General features: G+C 36.8%; 1 protein-coding gene across 4 annotated transcripts in view; it reads left to right on the top strand.

Annotated features, from left to right (window-relative positions):
* The window catches only part of gdpd5b (glycerophosphodiester phosphodiesterase domain containing 5b), a 63,441-nt gene that overhangs the window by 23,276 nt on the left and 16,280 nt on the right, over nucleotides 1–23,885 (top strand). For all 4 annotated transcript variants that reach the window (XR_013817101.1, XR_013817102.1, XM_079824162.1 and 1 more), the window contains exons 3-7: nucleotides 16,262–16,365; nucleotides 19,847–19,940; nucleotides 20,148–20,207; nucleotides 20,475–20,573; nucleotides 22,487–22,580. Coding sequence is in view for 2 of the 4 variants with exons in the window: in XM_079824162.1 (XP_079680288.1) it covers nucleotides 16,262–16,365; nucleotides 19,847–19,940; nucleotides 20,148–20,207; nucleotides 20,475–20,573; nucleotides 22,487–22,580 (451 nt within the window). In the remaining 2 variants the exon portion in view is untranslated. The remainder of the gene's footprint in view (nucleotides 1–16,261; nucleotides 16,366–19,846; nucleotides 19,941–20,147; nucleotides 20,208–20,474; nucleotides 20,574–22,486; nucleotides 22,581–23,885) is intronic.

Genomic DNA, 23,885 nt, shown 5'->3' with positions numbered 1-23,885 from the left:
CATTAAGAGGGCAGCCATTTTAAAAAAACTTCTCAGTATAGTGAACGAACATTTGCACTGTATACATGTGAAATAACCAGACTAATGAGCCTTAAGGTTCACACCAAGAACGATAACTATATTAGCGTCCACACCAGCAGACTAAGTGCGTTCTTGTCTGTCACTTTAAATGCTTGAGCTCGTTACAGCAGGATGGATTCTGATTGGCTGTCAAATATAGGATAAAATCATTCTGAAAGTGATATTGTTTCTCTGTGCCATTCCGTTGATATCATATCTTTATCGTTATCTTTATAGTAAGACTTACTGAATTTAATGTATTAGGTGAGGTTTTAGAAATTGATTTACTTTAGCAAGCAAATTTTAGTCATAGAGGATAAAAACATTTCATTAGGAATCACATTAATCATAATCTTTTTTTTTTGATTGGGGTTTGCTTACGTCTGCTTCAATAGAGTCAAGTATAAGTAAATAACGATCTGTTTCTTATGTGTCAAAGCACTTTTTGTCTAGGATACCGCTTCCATAAAGTTAATTAAAGGACATGTGCTGAGCATCAGGGGAATTGTGATGTTATATATGTGTGTTGAAAGAACTGCCTCCAGACTGCCAACAAATGGTATTTTCCTCGTTGTCTAATGCAGTGAGCGAGGCCAATAATCCATGAGGGTGCTTTAGTAAAAGAAGACTTTAATCAAAACATTGCAGGTCTGTAGAACTTCTACATTAGCGGAATAGGGACAGCGTTAAGGGAACATGTGCCCTTTCATGTTGTATGTACCCTTTGATTTACCACAGTACGTGTTACGCTAATAAACATCCTCTAGTTTTTTTTTTTCCTTTTCCATGATCTCTCCAAGGACTTTCAGTAGCTCAAAAACACACAAGTGTTAGTGGAAAACCTATAACCCTGCACTTTCATGCTTTTTTATATGTTTTATTAAGCAAATCAAACATCAAAAACCTCTCTGGAGGTGCTTTTATTAAATGTTTGCTTTCCTTCAGAGAGAGTTTTGCCTTTGAGCATTACTGTTTTCAGATGTGTACTCTGTAAAGGTCCCTGTGGGAGAAGAGAGTTGGGACACAATTGCTTGTCAGAGAATCGGGCTGTAAGATGAGACGGGAGCAAAAGGAGAAGACTTTGTGTTGAAAATCGGTGACACAGATTTTGACCGTGGTCATGTTGCTGAGAGAAGCAGGAGAGATGGTTGTCAGAGAAACCAAGATAAAGTTGGGTCTTATCAGTACAGATGCATGTCGATAGCGAACGGAGGAGCATAACACTGCACCAGAGAGACTATATTTGCCTGTCTGAGAGAGTTTAAAAATAATTTGCAAACTTCATGTCCTATTAAGTACACTGTGAAATATACAGTAAATTACTGTAGTATGACTGTAAATTTACAAGAGTACTGTAAGTCATTAACTATATTTGTACTGTAAAAACACAGCACTGCTATTCAATTCAATTCAATTCACATTTATTTGTATAGCGCTTTTCATAAATTAATGCACAGAAATAAGTGAAATAAGAATACATGTTGTTAATGATTAGGGCATATAGAATTGAGCATGAGTGCGTGTTGATGCAGAACTGCGTCATCTGAAGTCATCGCAGGAGCTGGAGTCGTCTCTTCACAGGTGTTGGTCATCTGCACTCTTTATGAGGGGCTTGATCCAGACTGGAGCTGACAGACTCTCTAGTTACCTCGGGATGGGCGTCTCGAGATAAAACAGAACAGGAAAATAATTAGCGTAGCTGCTGTTCAAAACATTAAGCAAAGACAATCATGTGCACTGATATAACTGGAGTACAAGGTTATGAGATGCATTATGTGAATGCTTGGCTAAAGAGATGAGTCTTTAATCTAGATTTAAACTGGAGGAGTGAGTCTGAGCCCCGAACATTATTAGGAAGGCTATTCCATAGTTTAGGTGCCAAAAATGAAAACGTTCTTCCTCCTTTAGTTGACTTAGATATCCTAGGTATTACCAGAAGCCCAGAGTTTAGTGCTCTTAAAGATCGTGATGGGTTATAAGGCGATAGAAGATCAGTTAAATACACAGGAGCTAAACCATTTAGGGCCTTATAGGTCAGTAGCAATACTTTATAATTGATACGAAACTTAATAGGTAACCAGTGTAGGGATGTTAGAATTGGTGTTATGTGATCATATTTTCTTGACCTAGTAAGAACTCTAGCAGCTGCATTTTGGACTAATTGTAGCTTGTTTATTGAGGAGGCAGGACAGCCAGCTAGTAATGCATTACAGTAATCTAGTCTAGAGGTCATGAATGCATGAGCTAACTTTTCCGCATCAGAGACAGATAGCATGTTCCGTAGCTCAGCAATGTTTCTGAGGTGGAAGAAGGCTGTTTTTGTAGTATTTGAAATATGATTTTCAAAAGACAAGTTGCTGTCTAATATAACACCCAGGTCTTTAACTGTAGCGGATGAAGTAACAGTGTATCCTTCTAAATGCAATTATATTCTAAGAGATTCTGTGTACAGGTTTTTGGTCCAATAAGTAATACCGTCTTAATCTGAATTTAATAGGAGAAAATTACAGGTCATCCAATATTTTATATCTTTAACACACTCTGTCAGCTTGGATAATGTAGAGATTTCATCTGGTCGTGCTGAAATATGTAACTGAGTGTCATCGGCATAACAGTGGAAACTAATTCCATGTTTTTTTATAATATTACCAAGTGGCAGCATATATATTGAGAATAGCAGAGGGCCTAACACAGATCCTTGCGACACTCCATAATTTACAGACGTTATCTAAGATTTTTCCCTGTTTAAATAAACAAATTGGTAACGTTCTGATAGATGCGATCTAAACCACTTTAATGCCCATCCCTGAATACCAGTGTAATTTTGTAGACAATCTAAGAGTATTTTATGATCTATTGGTGTCGAATACAGCACTAAGATCAAGTAAAACTAGTATTGAGATACAGCCTTGGTCAGCAGCGACAAAGTCATTTGTAATTTTAATGAGTGCAGTTTCTGTGCTATGATGGGGTCTGAATCCAGACTGAAATTTTTCATAGATATTGTTTTCTTGTAAGTAAGAGCACAATTAGCAGATTTGAAATGGGTCTGTAATTTGCTGCTTCATTTGGATCTAGTTGTGGTTTCTTAAAGGGATAGTTCACCCAAAAATGAAAATTCTTTCATAATTTACTCACCCTCAAGTTGTTCCAAACCTGCATGAGTTTCTTTGTTCTGCTGAACACAAAAGAAAATATTTTGAAGAATGTTTGTAACCAAGAAGATAGAGCAACCATTGACTACCATTGTATTTTTTTCCGCTACTATGGTAGTCAATGGTTGCTCTGTCTGATTTGTTACAAACATTCTTCAAAATTTTCAGAATTTTCATTTTTGGGTGAACTATCCCTTTAATGAGAGGTTTAATAACTGCCATCTTGAACGGTCTTGTTACATGACCTAGAGATAAAGTTGAATTAATAATATTGAGAAGAAGCTCTTCTGCTACAGGTAACAACTCTTTCAGGAGATTAGTTGGTATTGGATCTAATAAACATGTTGTTGGTTTAGAAGCAATGATAAGTTTATTTAGCTCTTCCTGTCCTATAGTTGTAAAGCACTGCAGTTGTTCTTCAGGGGTGATAACTGAGGCTGAATCATAAAACGTTTCAAAGGTTGTACATTTATAACTGTATTTCTGTTGCTTTCGATTTTTTCGAAGTCATTACTACTAAACTGTACTGGAATATTTTGTTCAGGGGATGTCTGTTTATTTGTTAATCTGGCCACTGTACTAAATAACATATAATATAGGTTAGATTGTTAGATTTTTTCCATTTGCGCTCTAGATAACGAGTTTCTCTCTTGATAGCGTGAGTAATACTGTTGTACCATGGTGCAGTACTTTTCTCTCTAAACTTTTTAAATCTGATCGGTGCAACCATTTCTAATGTACTAGAGAAAATACTGCTAATCATTTCCTCTAGTTCATGTGTGTGTTTGGGTACACTGAGCAGCTGAGATAAATCTGGTAGGTTATTTTTGAATTTATCTATAGTGTTTGGGAGAATTGGTCTACCTGGGGTCCGTTCTTCGTACCTCGCTAACTCAGTTAGCCAGATTTGATTGTTGAGGATTTGGCATGATCTTGGATTGTTTGGTTCTTCGATGCTCATCCTGGACTTGCTGTCATAGCAACAGGTCCGTAAACTTAAACCTGCTGGAGAGCAGGCTTATTTCATGTGAACAGGATTAGATTGCATTTTGAGGTGATACTTAAAATCTGTCCCAGCCACTGCTACTTTATTACAAGAGTTCATTACTGAACCAGGGGCAATAATAATAATTTTAAATACAACCCCAAATCAGAAAAAGTTGGGACAGTATGGAAAACGCAAATAATAAAAAAAGAAGTGATTTCTAAATTTACTTTGACATGTATTTCATTACAGACAATATGAACACAAAATATTTCATGTTTTGTCTGGTCAACTTCATGTCATTTGCAAATATGCATCCTTTCCTGTCATTCAGACCTGCAACACATTTCAAAAAAAGTTGGGACAGGAGCAATTTAGGGCTAGTAATGAGGTAAAATGGTTAAATAATGATATTATTTGAAACAGGTGATGTCAACAATTGATTGTAATTATGATTTGGTACAAAAGCAGCATCCAAGAAAGGTCTAATCCTTTAGGAGCAAAGATGGGCCGAGGATCGCCAGTTTGCCAACAAATAAGTGAGAAAATTATTGAAATGTTTAAAAACGATGTTCCTCAAAGAAAGATAGGAAGAGATTTGGATATTTCACATTCAACAGTGCATAACATAATTAAAAGATTCAAGGAATCTGGAGGAATTTCAGTGCGTAAAGGACAAGGCGCAAGCCTAAGCTGAACAACCGTGATCTCCGATCCCTCAGGCGGCACTGCATCAAGAATCATCATTCATCTATAAGCGATATCACCACATGGGCTCAGGACTACTTTGGCAAACCTTTGTCAAGTACCACAATACGTAGTTACATCCACAAATGCCAGTTAAAACTGTACTGTGCCAAAAGGAAGCCCTATGTTAACAGTGTCCAGAAGCGCCGTCGACTTCTCTGGGCTCGGAGGCATCTGGGATGGACCATCACACAGTGGAAACGTGTACTGTGGTCAGATGAATCAGTATTTCAGGTATTTTTTGGGAGGAATAGACGCCGTGTGCTCCGGACCAAAGAAGAAAAGGATCATCCAGACTGTTACCAGCAACGAGTCCAAAAGCCAGGGTCTGTCATGGTATGGGGTTGTGTCAGTGCCCTGGGCAAAGGTAACTTGCACTTCTGTTAAGGCACCATTAATGCTGAAAAGTACATAGAGATTATGCTGCCTTCAAGAAGACATCTTTTCCAGGGACGTCCATGCATATTTCAACAAGACAATGCAAAACCACATTCTGCACACATTACAAAGTCCTGGCTGCGGAGGAAGAGGGTACGGGTACTTCACTGGCCTGCCTGCAGTTCCGACCTGTCTCCAATAGAGAATGTGTGGCGCATTTTGAAGCGCAAAATGCGACAACGAAGACCCTGTACTGTTGCCCACCTTAAGACTTGTTTGCAGGAAGAATGGGACAAAAGTACACCTGAAACACTTCATCACTTGGTATCTTCAGTCCCTAAACGTCTTTTAAGTGTTGTGAAAAGGAATGGCAACATTACAAAGTGGTAAATGCTTTACTGTCCCAACTTTTTTTGAAATGTGTTGCAGGTCTGAATGACAGGAAAGGATGCATATTTACAAATGACATGAAGTTGACCAGACAAAACATGAAAATATTTTGTGTTCATATTGTCTGCAATGAAATACAAGTCAAAGTAAATTTAGAAATCACTTCTTTTTTCTTTTTTTTTTGCGTTTTCCATACTGTCCCAACTTTTTCTGATTTGGGGTTGTAATAATAATATACACATTTTAAATTGTATATGTATATGAGAATGTATATAATATTATAATGTTGTGTATAATACTGTAGACACAGCCACTTGATTGAGCGATTTATTTGTGATGGAATAATTACTTTATAATTTTATTGGAGGTTTACACACATGTTGTACAGTTAATCTGAGCCGTGCATTAATTTAAGTGATGATGGATATTATGGGAGTGGCTTGATGCAGCGCAGGAGATGCAGAGAATTTGATCTTGACCCTTAAGAAACTTTAATACTGTCACGTTACAAATCTGCTTCAAATTGAATTAAAAATGTAATTACAACATTGAAATAAAAATGTAAAGGGTGTACAAAAGTGCCAAGTTTTTTGCCAGGTGGCTTTTTTAATTATATGTTGTCATTACGTTGCTGTCTTGACGCCAGCCAATCGCTGCATTGCTGATCATGGTTTCGAGTATCGATGCATCTGCCCTCTTCAGGGAAAACAAGAACGCGCAGTGATCTTAGATCATTTAATCCAGATATTTAAATCCAATCAGCAAATTTGTTTGAAGAACCAAATTAGCCAGACATCAGTTATCAAGATTAAAAGATTTGGGATCTGTCAAATCATCTCAGATGTATTAAACGAGGAACGAAGAACGGACCCCTGGTCTATAACGCGGAACATATGGAAAATATCAGCAGTGCGCAGTGTGCACGTTACAAGGTAGTGATCAGTGACGTCATCACTTTGGGGTATATCAGTAGGATTGATTCCATGTGATATAATTAAATCTAGTGTATGATTAAAACAATGAGTGGACCCAGTCACGTTTTGCTTGACCCCAAAGGAGTTTAATAAGTCTGTAAACGCAACCCCTAGCGCATCGTTTGTATTATCTACGTGAATGTTCAAATCACCGACAATCAGTGCTTTATCGACTGTGACCATTAAGGTCTGAGAGAAACAGCTAGCTGTACAAACAAAATGGCTTGTTTTACAGTATGTTACTCTAAAATTACAGTACAAATAATATATAATTTAAAAAAAAAATTTGCCAGGGCGAAAATAAAATGGGTGAAAGAATCCTATAGACATACAATGAAGGACTTGGGGCGAGTTATGTATACACTACCGTTAAATATATATATATATATATAAAATCGTACAATCTAAAAATTTGATCGGTAAGCTTTTTTAAATGTTATTAAAAGAAGTCTCACCAAGTATACAAAATACATCAAAAGCAATAATATTGTGAAATATTTTTACAATTTAAAATAATTTTTTTCATGTCAAATTCATGTATTCTATGGTAATATATTTGTGGTATATTTCAAACATTGCCTTACCAAACTTGTTTTTTGGATTCAGAACATAGTGTGAGACAACCAGATGAAGAGTGTGAGTGTGCAGTTGGATCAATGCCTAATACAATAAAATGAGCAAAAATGGAGCAGATATACATTTCCATTTTAAATCCACAAAAGGAGACTAAGCCATTTCCCTGGTTTCCTGTTGTTCTCTGGCTCTCAGATGCTTGTACTGTGCTGTCAGCGGTTTCAACTCAGTCTTGACTGTCCATAGCGGGAGGCCTGACCCTGTCCACAAAACAGCCAGTTCAGCTGTCTGTAAGTGAGAGAGAGAGATAGAATGGTGTCAATTCTCAATGAATGCAGATAATGTAGTTTCCTGTCACTTTTAAATGAAACGGGATATGATTTTTTTTTATTCATACATAAGAATTTGACCTTTGTCCCCTCAGTTGATCAGTTGACAGTTGATCGCTTCAGAGCCCAGTTCTCACTCTCATATGACACACTAAACTCAGGGATGTGAGGTCTGGGATGATGCAAAGCGCATCCATATTTCATGATTCCAGACTCAATCTGTGGAATCACTGAAGCAATGAGATTCCATGTGGCCTTTCAAACTCAATACAAAAGCTTTGTGATTGAATCCCAGAACAGCATGGCATACAGGGATCTAATACGTATAATATGTAGTTCTGTTGAATTATTCTATATGAAGCCTGTCTTTGTGTCTGGGTAGTGTGTGTGTGTGTGTAGTGTGTGTGTGAGAAAGAGAGAGAGAAATGTGTGATTGTCTCCTGTTTAAGCTGTAAACTGTGCTCCACTGAAAAGAGATCCCTCCTCAGTAATAATTGAGAGTTTTTCCATTTACCCATCCCAACACAAAGGACACGTGAATAGAAGTGTCATTTTCTCCCATGGGCCTCTGCATGGTCTGTACAAGCCAATATACACAATACCAGCAGCGACCGGCATGTAGTGGATCAACTGTGATCAGTTACACTACCATTTTGATTTTTTTTTTTTAAAACAAGCCTCTTATGCTCACCAAGGCTGCATTTATTTGATCAAAAATATTGTGTAATATTATTACAAGGTAAAATAATTTGTTCTCTATTTTAATATATTTTAAAATCTAATATATTCCTGATAGCAAAGCTGAATTTTCTGCATCATTACTTTTTCTGTGTCACATGATCCTTCAGAAATAATATGCTGATTTGGTGCTCAAAAAATGTATTATTATTACCAATGTTAAAAACAATTGTGCGGCTTAATATTTTTTGTGGAAACCGTATAACATTTATAAATGGCTTTACTCTCACTTTTGTTTTATCAATTTAGTAAATGGGTCAATGTGTTTGCGATTGTCTTATTGCCTGTAAACAATACTGAAAGATAATGACTGTAAAAATCAACACTTTGTCAGTGTTGAGTCTTTAAGGATTTAATTTCATTCAAAGCTATTTTCCTGCAGCCCCCGCTGCTTTCATCCTCTCAGATTTTCTGCCAAAACCTCTCAGGATCTACCCACTCCACATAATTAAATAAATAATTTTTCATCTGAGAGAGGTTGACGGCTCTAACATTAGTGATTGACAGTAAAGATTATCTCATAATGTGTGGTATACATGTGTCAATGACACGACATACAACTAGTTGTTTACTTTGCTTTCATTCATACAGCACTCATCAACTGAAATCACTGTAATTTTGGTTATATAAGGAATTTGACAGTCTCTTTCATAAAACTGGACCGACAGTTGTATTCTTCTGTTGTGTGAACATAGCCATTGTTTGAGTGTTTAGCATAAAGTTTATCACTCTAAAAAAATGGTGCTATATGGTACTAAAAGTGGTTCTTGGCTCGTAATCATAGGGGAACCACTTTTGGTGCTATATAGCACCACATCTTAACATGTTCTGTATATGGTAGCGGTGCTATATAGCACCTCAGTCATTTAAAGAACCGCTGAAGAACCACTGAAGCACCAAAATTGGTGCTATACACACAGTACTTAAAGTGGTTCCCCTATGATTACGAGCCAAAGAACCACTTTTAGTGCCATATAGCACCATTTTTTAGAGTGTATACGTTTTGAAAAATAGTAAAAAATTGGGGGCGAAAATACCTACCCAGTGATGCCCTGAAATAACTTTTTGTTTGGAATAAATTTAATCAATATATCAATGTAACATTATTATATAATAAAGGGATTTAGTATAGTTTCCTTGATGTGACTTTAAAATAACATTTATAGGCTTCAAAAATATTAAATTTTTTTTTAATGAACTGGCACTTGAAGTAAAAGTGTGGTTACTTGTGCCAGCGATGGCGTTAAACAAACTCAAACAAAATCAGGAAAAGTAAATGTAAAAAGGGCGTCTGTTTGCATCTGATGCAAGCTCTGTCATCATCTGCAATAGATAACGTTAAATATGATTAAACCTGAATTATTTCACATACATGCTGCATTTTCTTTATTGTTATCTGATCAGTTAAATGTACAGTTTCTGTTCATGTTTTTGGCAGCCAAGCTTTTGGTGCATCCCTAAAAAGGCCATTTTAAAGGGATATTTCACTCAAAAATGCAAACCCTGTATTCATTTCTTACTCATGGAAACATCCCTTTTAACATCTTTCTAGCCTTTTGTGAAAAGTTCATATACCTTTTGGTCTGATGAAAACACTTTAGTATGCTAAAACGTTCTCAACCTTCAGTCAGTACTAAGGGCAGGGTGTCACCACAGGCGTGATACACAGTGACAGACAGTGACTCCAGATTACAGAGACAGACCTGCCACCAACTTAGCCAGAGGCCACCCAACCAATCAGTGTATTTCCTCAGGGCGAAGACTGTCATTTCCAGTGGATTGGAAGAAACACACAGACCTGTACATGCATCTTCAGACCACATCAGCAACCAACTGAGGCTCTTAAACTCTTTCCATCCATCAGGAATACAGATTATGTGTGTGATTACGTTCTGTTCCCTAGATGCTGTTTTGCACGTAGTAATCTGTTCGCTGCAATGTTCTTCATTACTTGGATTCACATGTAGGAAGACTTTGCTTTCAGATTTTCTCTCCACTACTCCGCCAGTGCTTTACTGTCATTCAGGGTTCATGTTTACAGAAGGGAGCAGCGTTTTTAAATGGCTTTTGATGAATTTATCTATGCGTGTATTCTAGTGCCAGCATTTCCTACAAGGTGACCTACAATGCATGTTCTTGTCAGATTTAATCTTTCCCTGTCCATCAGCATGGAGATTATTAGGTTACGGTTTTAATTTCACATTGGAGTAGAAGAGAGAAAGATGTTAAAGGGGTAGTTCATCCAAAAATGTGAATTCTGTTGTTTTGGATTCAATTGACTTTCTTTTTATAAATTCTTTCCACATGACATCTTCAATCTTTAATATTCCTTGGAATGGGTTGGTGACTAATTGGAGTCCAGAATTTTGATGTTTGATTTTTTTTAATTAAAGTATGAAGCATGGATAGTATGGATTTACAGAGATCTTGGCTATTCAGTGCTTTTAAATAGAAATGTATGTAAATATGACATTTAGTTCTTTGTTGAAGATGTTGTTCCATGGAACAACATCTTCGACAAAGAGCTAAATGTCATATTCAGTTCAAGTACATATTTAATTTTGTTCCTTTTGCACATTTGCAAAGGAAGCCTATGAAAGTACTCTTTGTAGCAGCCGGCACAAACATTACACATTATTGACCCACAGTAATTTTACATAACAACTAACATCAATGGAAACACTTTGAACAGAAATAAACAGAGTGGAAAATTCAACTGGAAATTAGTCAGGATCACAGCATTTACATTTAGACATCCAGCATGTCTGGCTACAACCTTCAGCTAGACACTATCGAGCTATAGTGAAACTACTTTCAGGACCAAAAATACCCTTGTGTAAATGCCAACACTATGGTGAGAGTTTCCACTATTACTGATGGTCTATTCAGTAGAAATGATCCAACTAACCCATGAAGCTGTAAGAACTAGTAGGGTTATATTGAATCCGTGTGGTTTAGTAAAGTCATTTTGCATAGTCTTTGTTATACTGCCACAATTGAATTCCACCTGACCTAAATTTGACCTCCAATGACACTTTCTTTTCAGTTGTATAGTCTGCTTTTTCAGACTGGTATTCAAAAGGTGCCTCTGTACACCAGTAAAATAACCACTCTATGAATAGAATGCATATCTTTTCTTTAAAAATGGTTCTGTTAATGGATTGTGTGACATCTGTTCCAGAATGGGTCAGTTTGTAAAGGGACTTGATTTTGCACCTCGCTCACCGATGCGATTTACCGCTGAGGGACTGTTATGAAAGGACGTTGTTCCGCTACTCCCCCTACCTTTTCCACTTCCATTTTTCTCTCTGCTCATTTCCACCCACCACTGTCTCTCCTTCACTCTCTCACACTGGGCAGTCGGCCTCCTCATGTTCTTTGCCCTTTGCCTGTGGACTAGATATTTAGCAGTCAGTGGGATTTTGAACTACAGTTGGCAGATGTGTGTGGTAAATATCATATGAATAAATGATCCTGGGGCATCAAACTCAAGGCGCTCCAAGGAAAAGCTGTTTTTTGCTGTTTGTAGGATTCTATCTGTTATGTTTTGGGCAGTGGTTCAGCTTGGTTTTTTGCTCAGGAAATGCTAAATAAGCTAATTTTCATAATTGCAGCCAGTGCTTGGCAGATCTTAGTCTGAGATATTGTTATTTTGCCCATATTTCAGCATCAGATAAGCCTGTTTAACTTAATGAAGATAATTAAAGGCAACCACTGTAACCATGCCATTTCACCCCACCTTAACCAATTAGCGATAGTCCAAGGCGTTTACTTGACAGCATTATAACTAATGTGCCATGCAAAGCTTTGCTGGGATTGTTTTGAGGGGAATTGTTACTTTTGATTTTACTTAAAAGGTTAGTTCACCCAAAAATGAAAATTCTGTCATTCACCCTCATGTCGTTCCAAGACCTTCATTCATCTTCGGAACACAAATGAAGGTATTTTTTTATGAAATGCAAGAACTTTCTGACCCCTCCACTGACAGCAATTTAATTAACACTTTCATGGCCCGTAAAGGTAGTAAAACATTGTTAAAGTAGTCCATATGACTCCAGTGGTTCAACCTTAATTTTATGAAGTGACGAGAATACTTTTTGTGCGCCAAAAAATAAACAAAAATAACGAATTTTCATTTTTGGGTGAACTAACCCTTTAAGAATTGTTTATAGAAGTGTTTCTGTGCCTGACATAACTCTGTGAACAATAAGACGTTCAAGGTCCAGACAGTTGTAGACACTGCCTTGGCTTGCACAATACAAATTCAACGCTCCCCTCAGGAAATAGTGGAAGAAAAGTGAGTTTACTTTGTTACTAAGTGGTGGAGAGGCGCTGCCATCTCAGATCAGCGGGACAGAATGAAACGAGCGCTTTTGAAAATAAGCTTTTTGAGGCTTGATAATAAGATGATATTCTCGTTTAGAGGAAGCACTGCTTGCCGCCCAGGGCTGCTTTGAATCCCTTCTGTTGAGTTGTCTCCTGCTTGTTGCTTATTGACCCTGGTGATGTCATGACAATCTGCTACAACCACAGCCATGCCAAAAACACAGCCGAGTTTATCAATGCATATGCTGAACTATCTTTGTCTTAAGATTGTGTGTTCAAGGTTATGGAGGATGAGTCATTTCAGGCCATGAATAAATCCCTAGCTTAAACTATTAAACTTTGGTGCAAAACTTGTCCCACAATGAATGATACTTCAAATTATGCAGCATTTTTAGGAGAGATGTGCTTTTGGTTTTTGAAGCGATTTATCTTTATTAAGTGACTTTAAAATGATAAATTAATTTAATCGTAAATCCTCATTTCCCCTTTTTTCATGTGTAGATTACCTTTGCTGTCATCTAGAGCTCACTTAAAGTTAATCTTTAAAAATTCAATTTAAATGTAATCTTTAGCTAATTAAAATGAATATACATTTTTTTCACACTGTATATTATAATGTTGAACTAAGAGTACCTTAGTAGCCGTATAGCAACACCCCGCATCCACCCACAACCCATATCAGTGTTAAACATCTCCGTTGTTCTCAGTCTGGTGTCATTTTTAAGCTGATGGAAAAATCATTTGCAAAAACACAACCACATATGACATTTGACCTGTTTTATGGTGTGCTATTGATTTGGCACATTCAGGCAGCCTGTGATGTTGGTGTGAGATCACAGGTTTAGCAGCATTTATTTGTGTGTATTATTTTTCTGCTTAGAATTACCCATAATCCTCTTTATCCATCTATATTTAGGTGTTTTTGGATGATGGGGCTTAGGAATTAATACACTACATGCTTCCTAACTGCTTTTTGTGGACCAAGTGGAACATTCATTTCTGCACATTTTCATTGCTCTGCTCCCTCATGGCCACTATATTTTCGTTCTTTGTGTAGTGACGAGGAAGAAATTTGACAGTATGAGTACTTTGTGTCTCCGCTATTTATTTTATTGAAGTAAGGGCTGTCATTCTGCATTGCCTTTATTTTGCAATGAAAACAGAGTGAATTTCTTTTATGTAACAAGATTTAAATTTATTTAACTAATTAAATTATATTTTATTTTTGTAAAAAAAAGTTATTTAATTTCATATTTATTTGTATTAATTAATTTAATTAAATTACAAAAATACAATTTAATTGTATTACTCTACTTTTTTTTAATTGATCATGCTGTTGTAAAAAGTATATTTTCGTGTTTTTAATTTTTCTGGGTGGTTTATACCTATATTTTTGTCCACTTTCAATTCATTCTCCCAGAAAGGATAAAGAAAAAAGTGGGGCTTATTCAAATAATAACAGGAATTATGTTGTCTGCTATAGACAGACTGACACTGAATCACCAAGGTGGATTAAAGAGGAAAACCATTAAGAAAAATTACTATGATTTGAAAATTATAGTAACGTTAGTCCATTTGAACATTTAAAGCATTATTTATGTCTGATTAAATGAATGTATTATTTGTTTTCCATGGTTTATGTAATTGCACACTAGCCATTTCATTAATTCACAGACCCAATTGGATTGTTTGCTGTAGACAACGCACTACTCTGTGAGCCAAATAAATGGTGATTATTTTTAGGTTCGGACATTATTCACAGTACATTGGTTATTGTTAAGAGGTTGGCAGTGCCAGGGGTGTATATGTGCAATGTGTGGGAAGTGCCGGTGATATGCTGAAAATGAAACTCTATTTCAAAGAAGGTATTGTTAAAAACGTTCTATATGTGTGAGAAATGCTAATATAAAATGCTCAATGCCCATTTCATCCACTGGAAGATATAAACTGGAGAACAAATACCAGAGTGGCTGTAGAGTAACATGGTACTAAAAGAGCTTACCAAGTCAATGATATTTTCATTTCAGTCCATAATTGATCTATAAAACAAATCAATATAGGATGTTTAACAAGTCACTTCCAGTTATTATATAAATTATGCTTTCTCATCTGATGGTCTTCTCATCAATGTTTTTTACATACACTATATTGCCAAAAGTGTTGGGACACCCTGACAAATCATTGAATTCACTTCCATGGCCAAAGGTGTATAAAATCAGGAGCCAGGAGAATGGTACTTGCCTGACTTCAATGTGCCAAGTGTAAAGTTTGGTGGAGGTGGGGTTATGGTGTGCGGTTGTTTTTCAAGGGTTGGGCTTGGCCCCTTAGTTCCAGTGTAAGGAACTTTTAATTCTTCAGCATACCAAGACATTTTGGACAATTTCATGCTCCCAACTTGCTCCCAACTCCCAACAAGACATGGATGAGCGAGTTTGGTGTGGAGGAACTTGACTGGCCTGCACAGAGTCCTGCCCTCAACCTGATAGAACACCTTTGGAATGAATTAAAGTGGAAACTGTGAGCCAGACCTTCTCGTCCGACATCAGTGCCTGACCTCACAAATGTGCTTCTAGAAGAATGGTAAAAAAATACCCATAAACACTCTCCTAAACCTTGTGGAAAGCCTTCCCAGAAGAGTTGAAGCTGTTATAGCTGCAAAGGGTGGGCCAACTCCATATTAAACCTTACAGATTAACAATGGGATGTCATTAAAGTTCATGTGCATGTGAAGACAGGCATCCCAAAACTTTTGGCAATATAGTGTATGTGAGTAAAGTATGGGGAAATTAAATTTGTATTTAATTATTGCAGATTTGCAATTAATTTAGTGTTTGAGTTTACAGTGCATTTTGATGCATTTCTTAAAGGCGCAATATGTTCGATTTTTGGATTAAAATATCCAAAAACCACTAGAACAGTTGTACATATTTTGTTGACTTGTGTACTTGCATTATCTCAGATGTTTCCAAGAATGTTTAAATCCAGAGAAATAAGCCATTTTAACCAGGACACGGATCGTGTCCGTGCGTCGCCTCCGTTATGTCATACCGGCCTTACCCTCGATTTCCGGTTTTATTTTGTAGAAACCATGGAAACACCAAAGATGCTTTAATATATTATGTGTTTTATTTGACAAAGGATACATTTCTAGACAGAAAACGAATTATTGTACAGTAATACAGCATTTTCTCCGTCATATAATATGTTTTAAAATTAATTGCTTTGCTGAGAGCATGAACTAATGTTTGACTAATTAATCTGTGATGAAGGCAGTTCTCACTATTGAAGGAGCTCTATTCAGATTAATTGCGTTTCATATGTGTATGCAGTCATGTCCTGGGGCATTATGAGAACTCTATTAAATTACACTCATTTCACACATTTTTAAACAGTGTTGACAGTATTTAGAAATTTTGTTCTCCATACTGTAGGACTCTCGAGATGATCTTTTGGCACAGTTTTATCACAGTGGCTGTATTGTTACATGCGGACACCAACCTGTTTATTAATATTAAAAATAGACTGATGCTGATAGACACAAACTATGAAACGGATTTATTATAACTCCTATTTACACTATTTGTTTGTTGTGTTTCTCTGTTCCAGTGGGAGTGTTTGTGGTCCTTCATTCTCTTCTGCACTTTCTCCTTGTTACTGGTGTGGTTTTACTTCTGGTGGGAGGCCCACAATGACTACAGCGAGTTTAACTGGTGAGTAGGCTTTATAAAATCATACACTTTCATCAACGTTCCCACAATCTCTGTTTCTCTGCAGTGATACATCTAAGAAACTCATGAGCTTTCCCGAAACAAATTTGGCATAATCCTACGCTTAAAGTAATCCAGAGTTCATGGGAAAGGCTCTGATGGAACAGATTGCAATTTTAATAGATAGGCTTGACTGTTTTTGGCTAGTGCTCAGAATGGAATCACTGATTGCACATACTGTGCAGTGTATACTATGTACTGCTTTTAATACTTTTAGTATTTAAAACGGTGTACATTATGCAACGAATTAGAGTAATATGCTACATTGCATTGCATGCAGGTTGCATATTTAATCCAGCTAATTCTCATCTAGAATTAATTTTGTATGTAAATGAAAATGTGTTCGCTTTTGACAGTCCAATTAAACGTCAAGAAACATGCTGAGAATCGAGGCTGTTATTTTTTTTCTTCCAGTTGATTTCTCAAACATTAAATGGAAGGGTAGAGTGCATTATGTGGCTATAGGACCAAGTGCGGTGTTAATAGTTGTGTATATGGCTAATTTTTTTTACATAAAATACAGAAATAAGTATAGTAGTATAATATGTTATATGGTATATAATATAAAATAATTTATATCTAAAATTTTAATTACATGATATACACCGATCAGGTATAACACTAATATTGTGTTGGTCCCCCTTTTGCTGCCAAAAACAGCAAAACAGTGCTCCTGAACTTTCGAGGCATGGACTTCACTAGACCCTTGAATGTGTGCTGTGGTGTCTGGCACCAAGATGTTAGCAGCAGATCCTTTAAGTCTTGTAAGTTGCGAGGTGGGGCCTCCACGGATTGGACTTGTTTGTTCAGCACATCCCACAGATGCTCGATTGGATTAAGATCTGGGGAATTTGGAGGCGAAGTCAACACCTCAAACTCGTAGTTGTGCTCCTGAAACCCTTCATGAACAACCTGAACCATGACCCTGTCGCCGGTTCACCACTGTTCGTTTCTTGGACCACTTTTGATAGATACTGACCACTGCAGATCGGAAACACCCCACAAGAGCTGCAGTTTTGGAGATGCTCTGACCCAGTCGTCTAGCCATCACAATTTGACCCTTGTCAAACTCACTAAAATCCTTACGCTTGCCCATTTTTCCTGCTTCTATCACATCAACTTTGAGGACGAAATGTTCACTTGCTGCCTAATATATCCCACCCACTAACAGGTGCCGTGATGAAGAGATAATCAGTGTTATTCACTTCACCTGTCAGTGGTCATAAAAAAAATATGCAACAAATAACATGATAAAAGACAACAGAAAACACAGATGTAAACTATAGCCCACATATATTACTAATGTACAGTATTAGATATAGAAAACAAGTGAGGGGGCAGCAACAGCAAGCTCGATCACCCTCACATTATAACTCCGTCAGTGGAATATCCAAAAGCAGCTGATTATTCAATTTAGATCTAGAGGAGCTGCAAGTATTAATAAGCTCTGAAATATAAACTGAGCTTTAAAAACATACGTCAACACCTCAAATTCTTTTCGCTGCTTGACAGGTAACCAATGGCCAAAACAGGAGTGATATGTTCTCTCCTTCTTGTATTCGTTAGTAACTTGGCCGCTGTATTTTGAACAAACACCTAGACATAAAGCATTACAATAATCGAGGCGTGACGAAACAATACTACATAATCTTCTATTTTCCAGGAACCACATTAAAAACAGCATGGCAGTAAAAGCCATTGTTTGCTTTTTCCCTCAAGGTCGTTTTCTCCTGATCCTCCAGATCTCCTTTTTGAATTCTGTCACGTTCTGTTTTCTTTTCCTTTTCAATGTCACTTCTCTCCTCCTTTATGTGGCTTCCACCTTCCCCCCGACAGTCTCATGGGAGGTACATGAGTCCTTGATTTTACTGTAGAGGACAAAAGGTGTTGATTCACAACGACCTCTAGTAAATGCCCTGAGGGACTACATGTAGAATCTGTGATCAGGCAGGAGGATATGCATCTAGCAGGCAAACCCTCGATATGGCTCCGCCCACCAAGCTGTAGATTAGCCAGTCAGTTCTGAAGGGTGATCTATGACATACCAACCCCTTTTGCATTCTGATTTCAGGCTCAGATACTATGCTATACCATACTAACAAATAAGATTTTATGTTTTTGAAAGAAGTCTCTCATGCTCACCCAGACTACATTTATTTGACCAAAGATACAGTAAGAACAGTAATATTGTGGAAACATTATTACAATTTAATACAGCTGTTTTCTTTTGTATTGTATTTTAAAATGTCATTTTTTTCCCTGTGATGGCACAGCTGAATTTTTAGCAGCCGTTATTCCGTTATTCTTCATTCCTTTAGAAATCATTCTAACACTCAAGAAACTTTTCTTATGTAATCAATTTTTTAAAAAGTTGTGCTGCTTAATATTTTTGTGGAAAACGTGATGCTTGTAACATTTGCTATTTTCATGATAACATGATTTCTTAATGTCTAGTGACATATCAGGGCCATTTTATGATTAAATGAAATACAATTCTTACATACAGTTCCTTTAAAGGTGCGTTCTCGAACTGTAAAAGCATTCACATGCTTGTTGAACTTGTAATTACAACATGTAAACTTGTCATTTTCGTAATTCGACTAAACGTTTTGTAACGCAAGAACTAAACATGCTGGCGCAAAATGGTGACTTCACTGTAAGGATAGAAATGGCTCTTTCTAAGGTAATAAAAAACAGTTCCTAAAGGTTCATTATGTAAGGTCTTTATACACCACTAAAAAATATAGTTATGTATATTATATTTCATTTCTGTGACTAGATCCTCCTAAATATTACACAGTGGACACACACAAAAACACACAAAAAGGGACCATTTTAACATCATAAAAAAGGATCTGTGGGGTGTTTTGAGCTACAACTTCACATACACACTCTGGGGACATCAGAGACTTATTTTACATCTTGTAAAAGGGGGCATAATAGGACCTCTTTAAAAATGTATGTGAAGATGTCTACAGCATACTTGAAACATTGTGGAATAATATGCCCTTTTTCAGGAGATATATTACACAGTATTGAGTAAACGTAAGTCGGTATTCAATTCACAGCCGTTGTGCTTAGATGTTGAAGAAAGCTAATACTGACCCTGAAACTGTGCCCTGTGGTTTCATATGCTTTATCTCCCTTTGTTTCAAAGATACGCACAAGGCAGATGATGCTTTTTGTAAAACAAATGCCTCTCATCCACCTCTTTGGTAAAAATATATGTATATAATCCAGAGCTCTCCATGAGAGCGAGCAAGAGAAATGTGGAGCCTGTCAAAAGACTATTGCTTCTATTTGTTTTTCAGGGGCTTGGTTATTTGGTTAGGCCTTAAATCAGTCTGAACATTATGGAGGACATAAAGAATTCTAATGCTGAATAATCAACTGCTAACGGTTTTCCGGTATTGTGCTCCCACAGGTTTTTATATAACCGTTCAGGGGAGTGGAGCGATGGAACCGTTCCCATATTGGCCACCACGGCAGCTGGTTTCACCTATATTGCATTTTTAATGGTGAGTTGTAACTGCTCTGTAGCACTGATACTGCACTGTGGGTTTGCATACCAAAACCTCTCCAAAACCACTAACGTTTTAAATATCTCTCACACCTGTGTGTACATGTCACCATTCAGCATTTTTTTAGCTCCATACCCCAGTTATCACTTTATCTGAACAGTTGCTGTCACCCGTTAAACTTAATATTTGTCCTTTTTGGTCCAGATTTTAGCCCTGTGTCATGTAGCTGTCGGGCAGCAGTTAAACCTTCACTGGCTCCACAAGGTACCCGTCAACCTCTGAAATGTTTTTTTTCTCCAGAATAGAAAAAAAAAACTTAGTCTGTTTGTGTGAGACGAACCAAAATAACCTTGACACAGTGTCACAAACACCTTGTTATGCCCCAAGGCTTTCTGGCCACATTGAGAGAGTAAAAGTTGTATTTCCCGTTTGGTTATGAACATAAATGGAAGCATAGTTTGGTTTGCTGAGAATAAATTAGGTAGAATTGTGTAAAATTACTTTTTAACGGATCTGTGTTTTTCTCATTAGATTGGTGTGACAGTCGCTTTGCTCTCCACAATAATTGGAGTGATATCTGTCACTCAGATGTGGGGAGAGGAATGGGATGTAGTTTCGATTTCTCTTCAGGTATGCTCTTTTAGAAATTTTATCTCCAGGTTTTAGACAGCCCTGAAAAGCTTGATGAAAATGTCAGGGATGTGTCTATATATGTTTGTCTAGATACACTACCATTCAAAAGTTTGGGGTTAGTACGATTTTCAGCAGGGTTGCATTAAATTGATCAAAAGTAACCGTATACATTTGTAATGTTAAAAAAAGATTTATCATTCAAATAAATCCTGTTCTTTTGAGCTTTCTATACATCAAAAATCCTGAAAAAGTATCACTGTTTTCACAAAAATATTAAGCAGCACAACTGTTTTCAACATCGATAATAATAAGAAATGTTTCTTAAAAACCAAATGAGCATTTCTGAAAGATCATGTGACATTGAAGACTGGAGTAATGATGCTGAAAATTCAGCTTTGCCATCACAGGGATAAATTACATTTTAAAATACATTAACATAGAAAACAGGTATTTTAAATTGTAATAATATTTCACAATATATCTGTTTTTACTGTACTTTTGATCAAATAAATGCAGCCTTAGTGAGCATAAGAGACTTCTTTTAAAAACATTAAAACATCTTAGACCCCACATTTTTGAACGGTGGTTTACGCTTTAGGCTATAAGTTTGTCTTGTGTGTGCGATCTCTCTCTGTAAAATTATCTTTCGACACTTTAAAGAGCTAGTTCTCCCAAAAATGAAATGTATGTCATTAATTACCCTCATGTAGTTCCAAACCAGTAAGACTTACGTTCATCTTCAGAACACAAATTAAGATATTTTTTATGTAATCTGAGAGATTTCAGTCCCTCCATTGACAGTTACGCAACTGTCACTTTGATGCTTCAAAAAGTTAATAAATAGTTCATAAAACGAATACATATGAATTGAATGAGTGACACGATCACTTTATATGATGAACAGATTGAATTTAGGCATTTATTCACATATAAATATTGATCAGGGAACATAAACAGAAGCTTAACTGAACCTGCTTGACGCGTGAGAACAAACCTCATTAGTTCTTGCTGAAACTCAAACGTGCTGCGTAACACACGAGAATGAACCTCATTGGTTCTTGCTGAAACTCAAACGTGCTGCGTAACACACGAGAATGAACCTCATTGGTTCTTGCTGAAACTCAAACGTGCTGCGTAACACACGAGAATGAACCTCATTGGTTCTTGCTGAAACTCAAACGTGCTGCGTAACACAAGAATGAACCTCATTGGTTCTTGCTGAAGCTCAAACGTAATGCGTAACACACAAGAATGAACCTCATTGGTTCTTGCTGAAGCTCAAACGTGCTGCGTAACACACAAGAATGAACCTCATTGGTTCTTGCTGAAACTCAAACGTGCTGCGTAACACACGAGAATGAACCTCATTGGTTCTTGCTGAAGCTCAAACGTGCTGCGTAACACACGAGAATGAACCTCATTGGTTCTTGCTGAAACTCAAACGTGCTGCGTAACACACGAGAATGAACCTCATTGGTTCTTGTGGAAGCTCAAACGTGCTGCGTAACACACGAGAATGAACCTCATTGGTTCTTGCTGAAACTCAAACGTGCTGCGTAACACACGAGAATGAACCTCATTGGTTCTTGCTGAAGCTCAAACGTGCGGCGTAACACCAGAATGAACCTCATTGAAGCTCAAGCATGTTTGCTTGACGTGTGAGGACCAGTTTACCACAACTGACGTGCGCGTTGATGAATGTTTATGGAAATAAAATTCTAAATTCAATCTGTTCATCATATAAAGTGATTGTGTCTCTTCTCTTCAGAAAATTTGGACTAAATGAGGGTGTGCATAGGATTGCAGAATTTAATTTTTTTGGTGAACTATACTTTCAAGGATCCTCCATTTCTCTGATTCCATCTATGTTTGTGTATTTAAAACAAATGAATGCCTCAATTTTTGTTCAGGCTACTGGTCCCTTCCTGCACCTCGGAGCTTTAGCTGCAGTTACCGCTTTGGCCTGGCTGGTGGCTGGACAGGTGGCGCGAGCAGAGAGAACCAGTAAGACAAATTCACTTCCTTACTCGAAAGGCTCTTAGTTAGGCATCAGTATTAACCAGATGTTAATTATTAGAGCGATACACAAAGAAATCCTCCATCCCTATCGATACATTCCTGCCATTATACAGAGACATTACTATCTCCTCTTGCTCAACGCGCTGGTGTTTCATGTTACAGCATTAGGGGGAAAATTAATATACTGCTATTGATTCCTCATTTCTGTTTAACCAAGCTCATTTGATTTAACTAAGCACAGATTTAACTGGTTTATCTCGTTTAGTTAATCAGAAGTACATTTCTCTTCCTTCCTCAGGGACATTCAGTACACAGAGCCTACACTAGAGTTCAAAAGTTTGGGATTGGTGAGATTTGTTTTAAAAAAAATCTCTTATGCTCACCAAGACTGTATTTATTACATCAACAATACAATAACATATTGTCAGTATTATTACACTTTAAAATAACTGTTTTATTTGGATATATTTATATTCTGTGATGGCAAAGCTGATTTTTTTCAGTAATTTTCATTACTCCAGTCTTCAGAAATCATTCTAATATGCTGATTTAGTTCTCAAGGAAACATTTATTATTAATATCAATTTTGAAACAGATGAATATATTTTTTTTAGGATTTTTGTATGTATAGAAAGTTCAAAAGAACAGCTATTATTTGAAATAGAAACATTTTGCAATATTAAAAATGTCTTTACTGTTACACTTAATCAATTGAACCCCTAGGAGTCTGAGCTGTTTTGGGGCCCTTTAGAAGTTTTGACATGCTCTGACATTTGTGTTTTTTTTTCAGTTGCTTATAAACACATTAATGGCAAAAGTGTAATTAGACTGTATTCAGCACAATACAGAATTACCATAATATAAGAGCAACATGTATGTACATAACATTTTTTTTTAAATGAAGGCCTCAAAACACACGATAGATACGTTCCCACAAGACTTTTGACTAATGGGTGTATATGCCTAGAGTTTTTGCTTTAAACTGATGTGAGAATCATTGAGCCTACTCATTCACATAAAACTAAAATTTGTAAGACAGTTATTCTTAACAAAGCCAGTATGCAAGGAGGCGTGATAGCTAATGAATAATGATGGATATCACCTGGGAGGACAAAAGAACACAATAGCCCGCATAATGAGCTGCATAATGAATTAGCTTAATTCAGGTGTGTGACTGAGAGCAACAGGACAAAGGACACATATTATATATTGTACTTATCTAGTAAATGCATCTTGATTTAAGAATGTTTAAATATTTAGACTAGAAACAAGACAAAAATTACTAAGATG

Source organism: Gobio gobio (genome assembly GCF_949357685.1).
Source record: "Gobio gobio genome assembly, chromosome: 8".
Taxonomy (NCBI): Eukaryota; Metazoa; Chordata; class Actinopteri; order Cypriniformes; family Gobionidae; genus Gobio; species Gobio gobio.
This window is presented reverse-complemented; position numbering and strand designations above follow the sequence as displayed.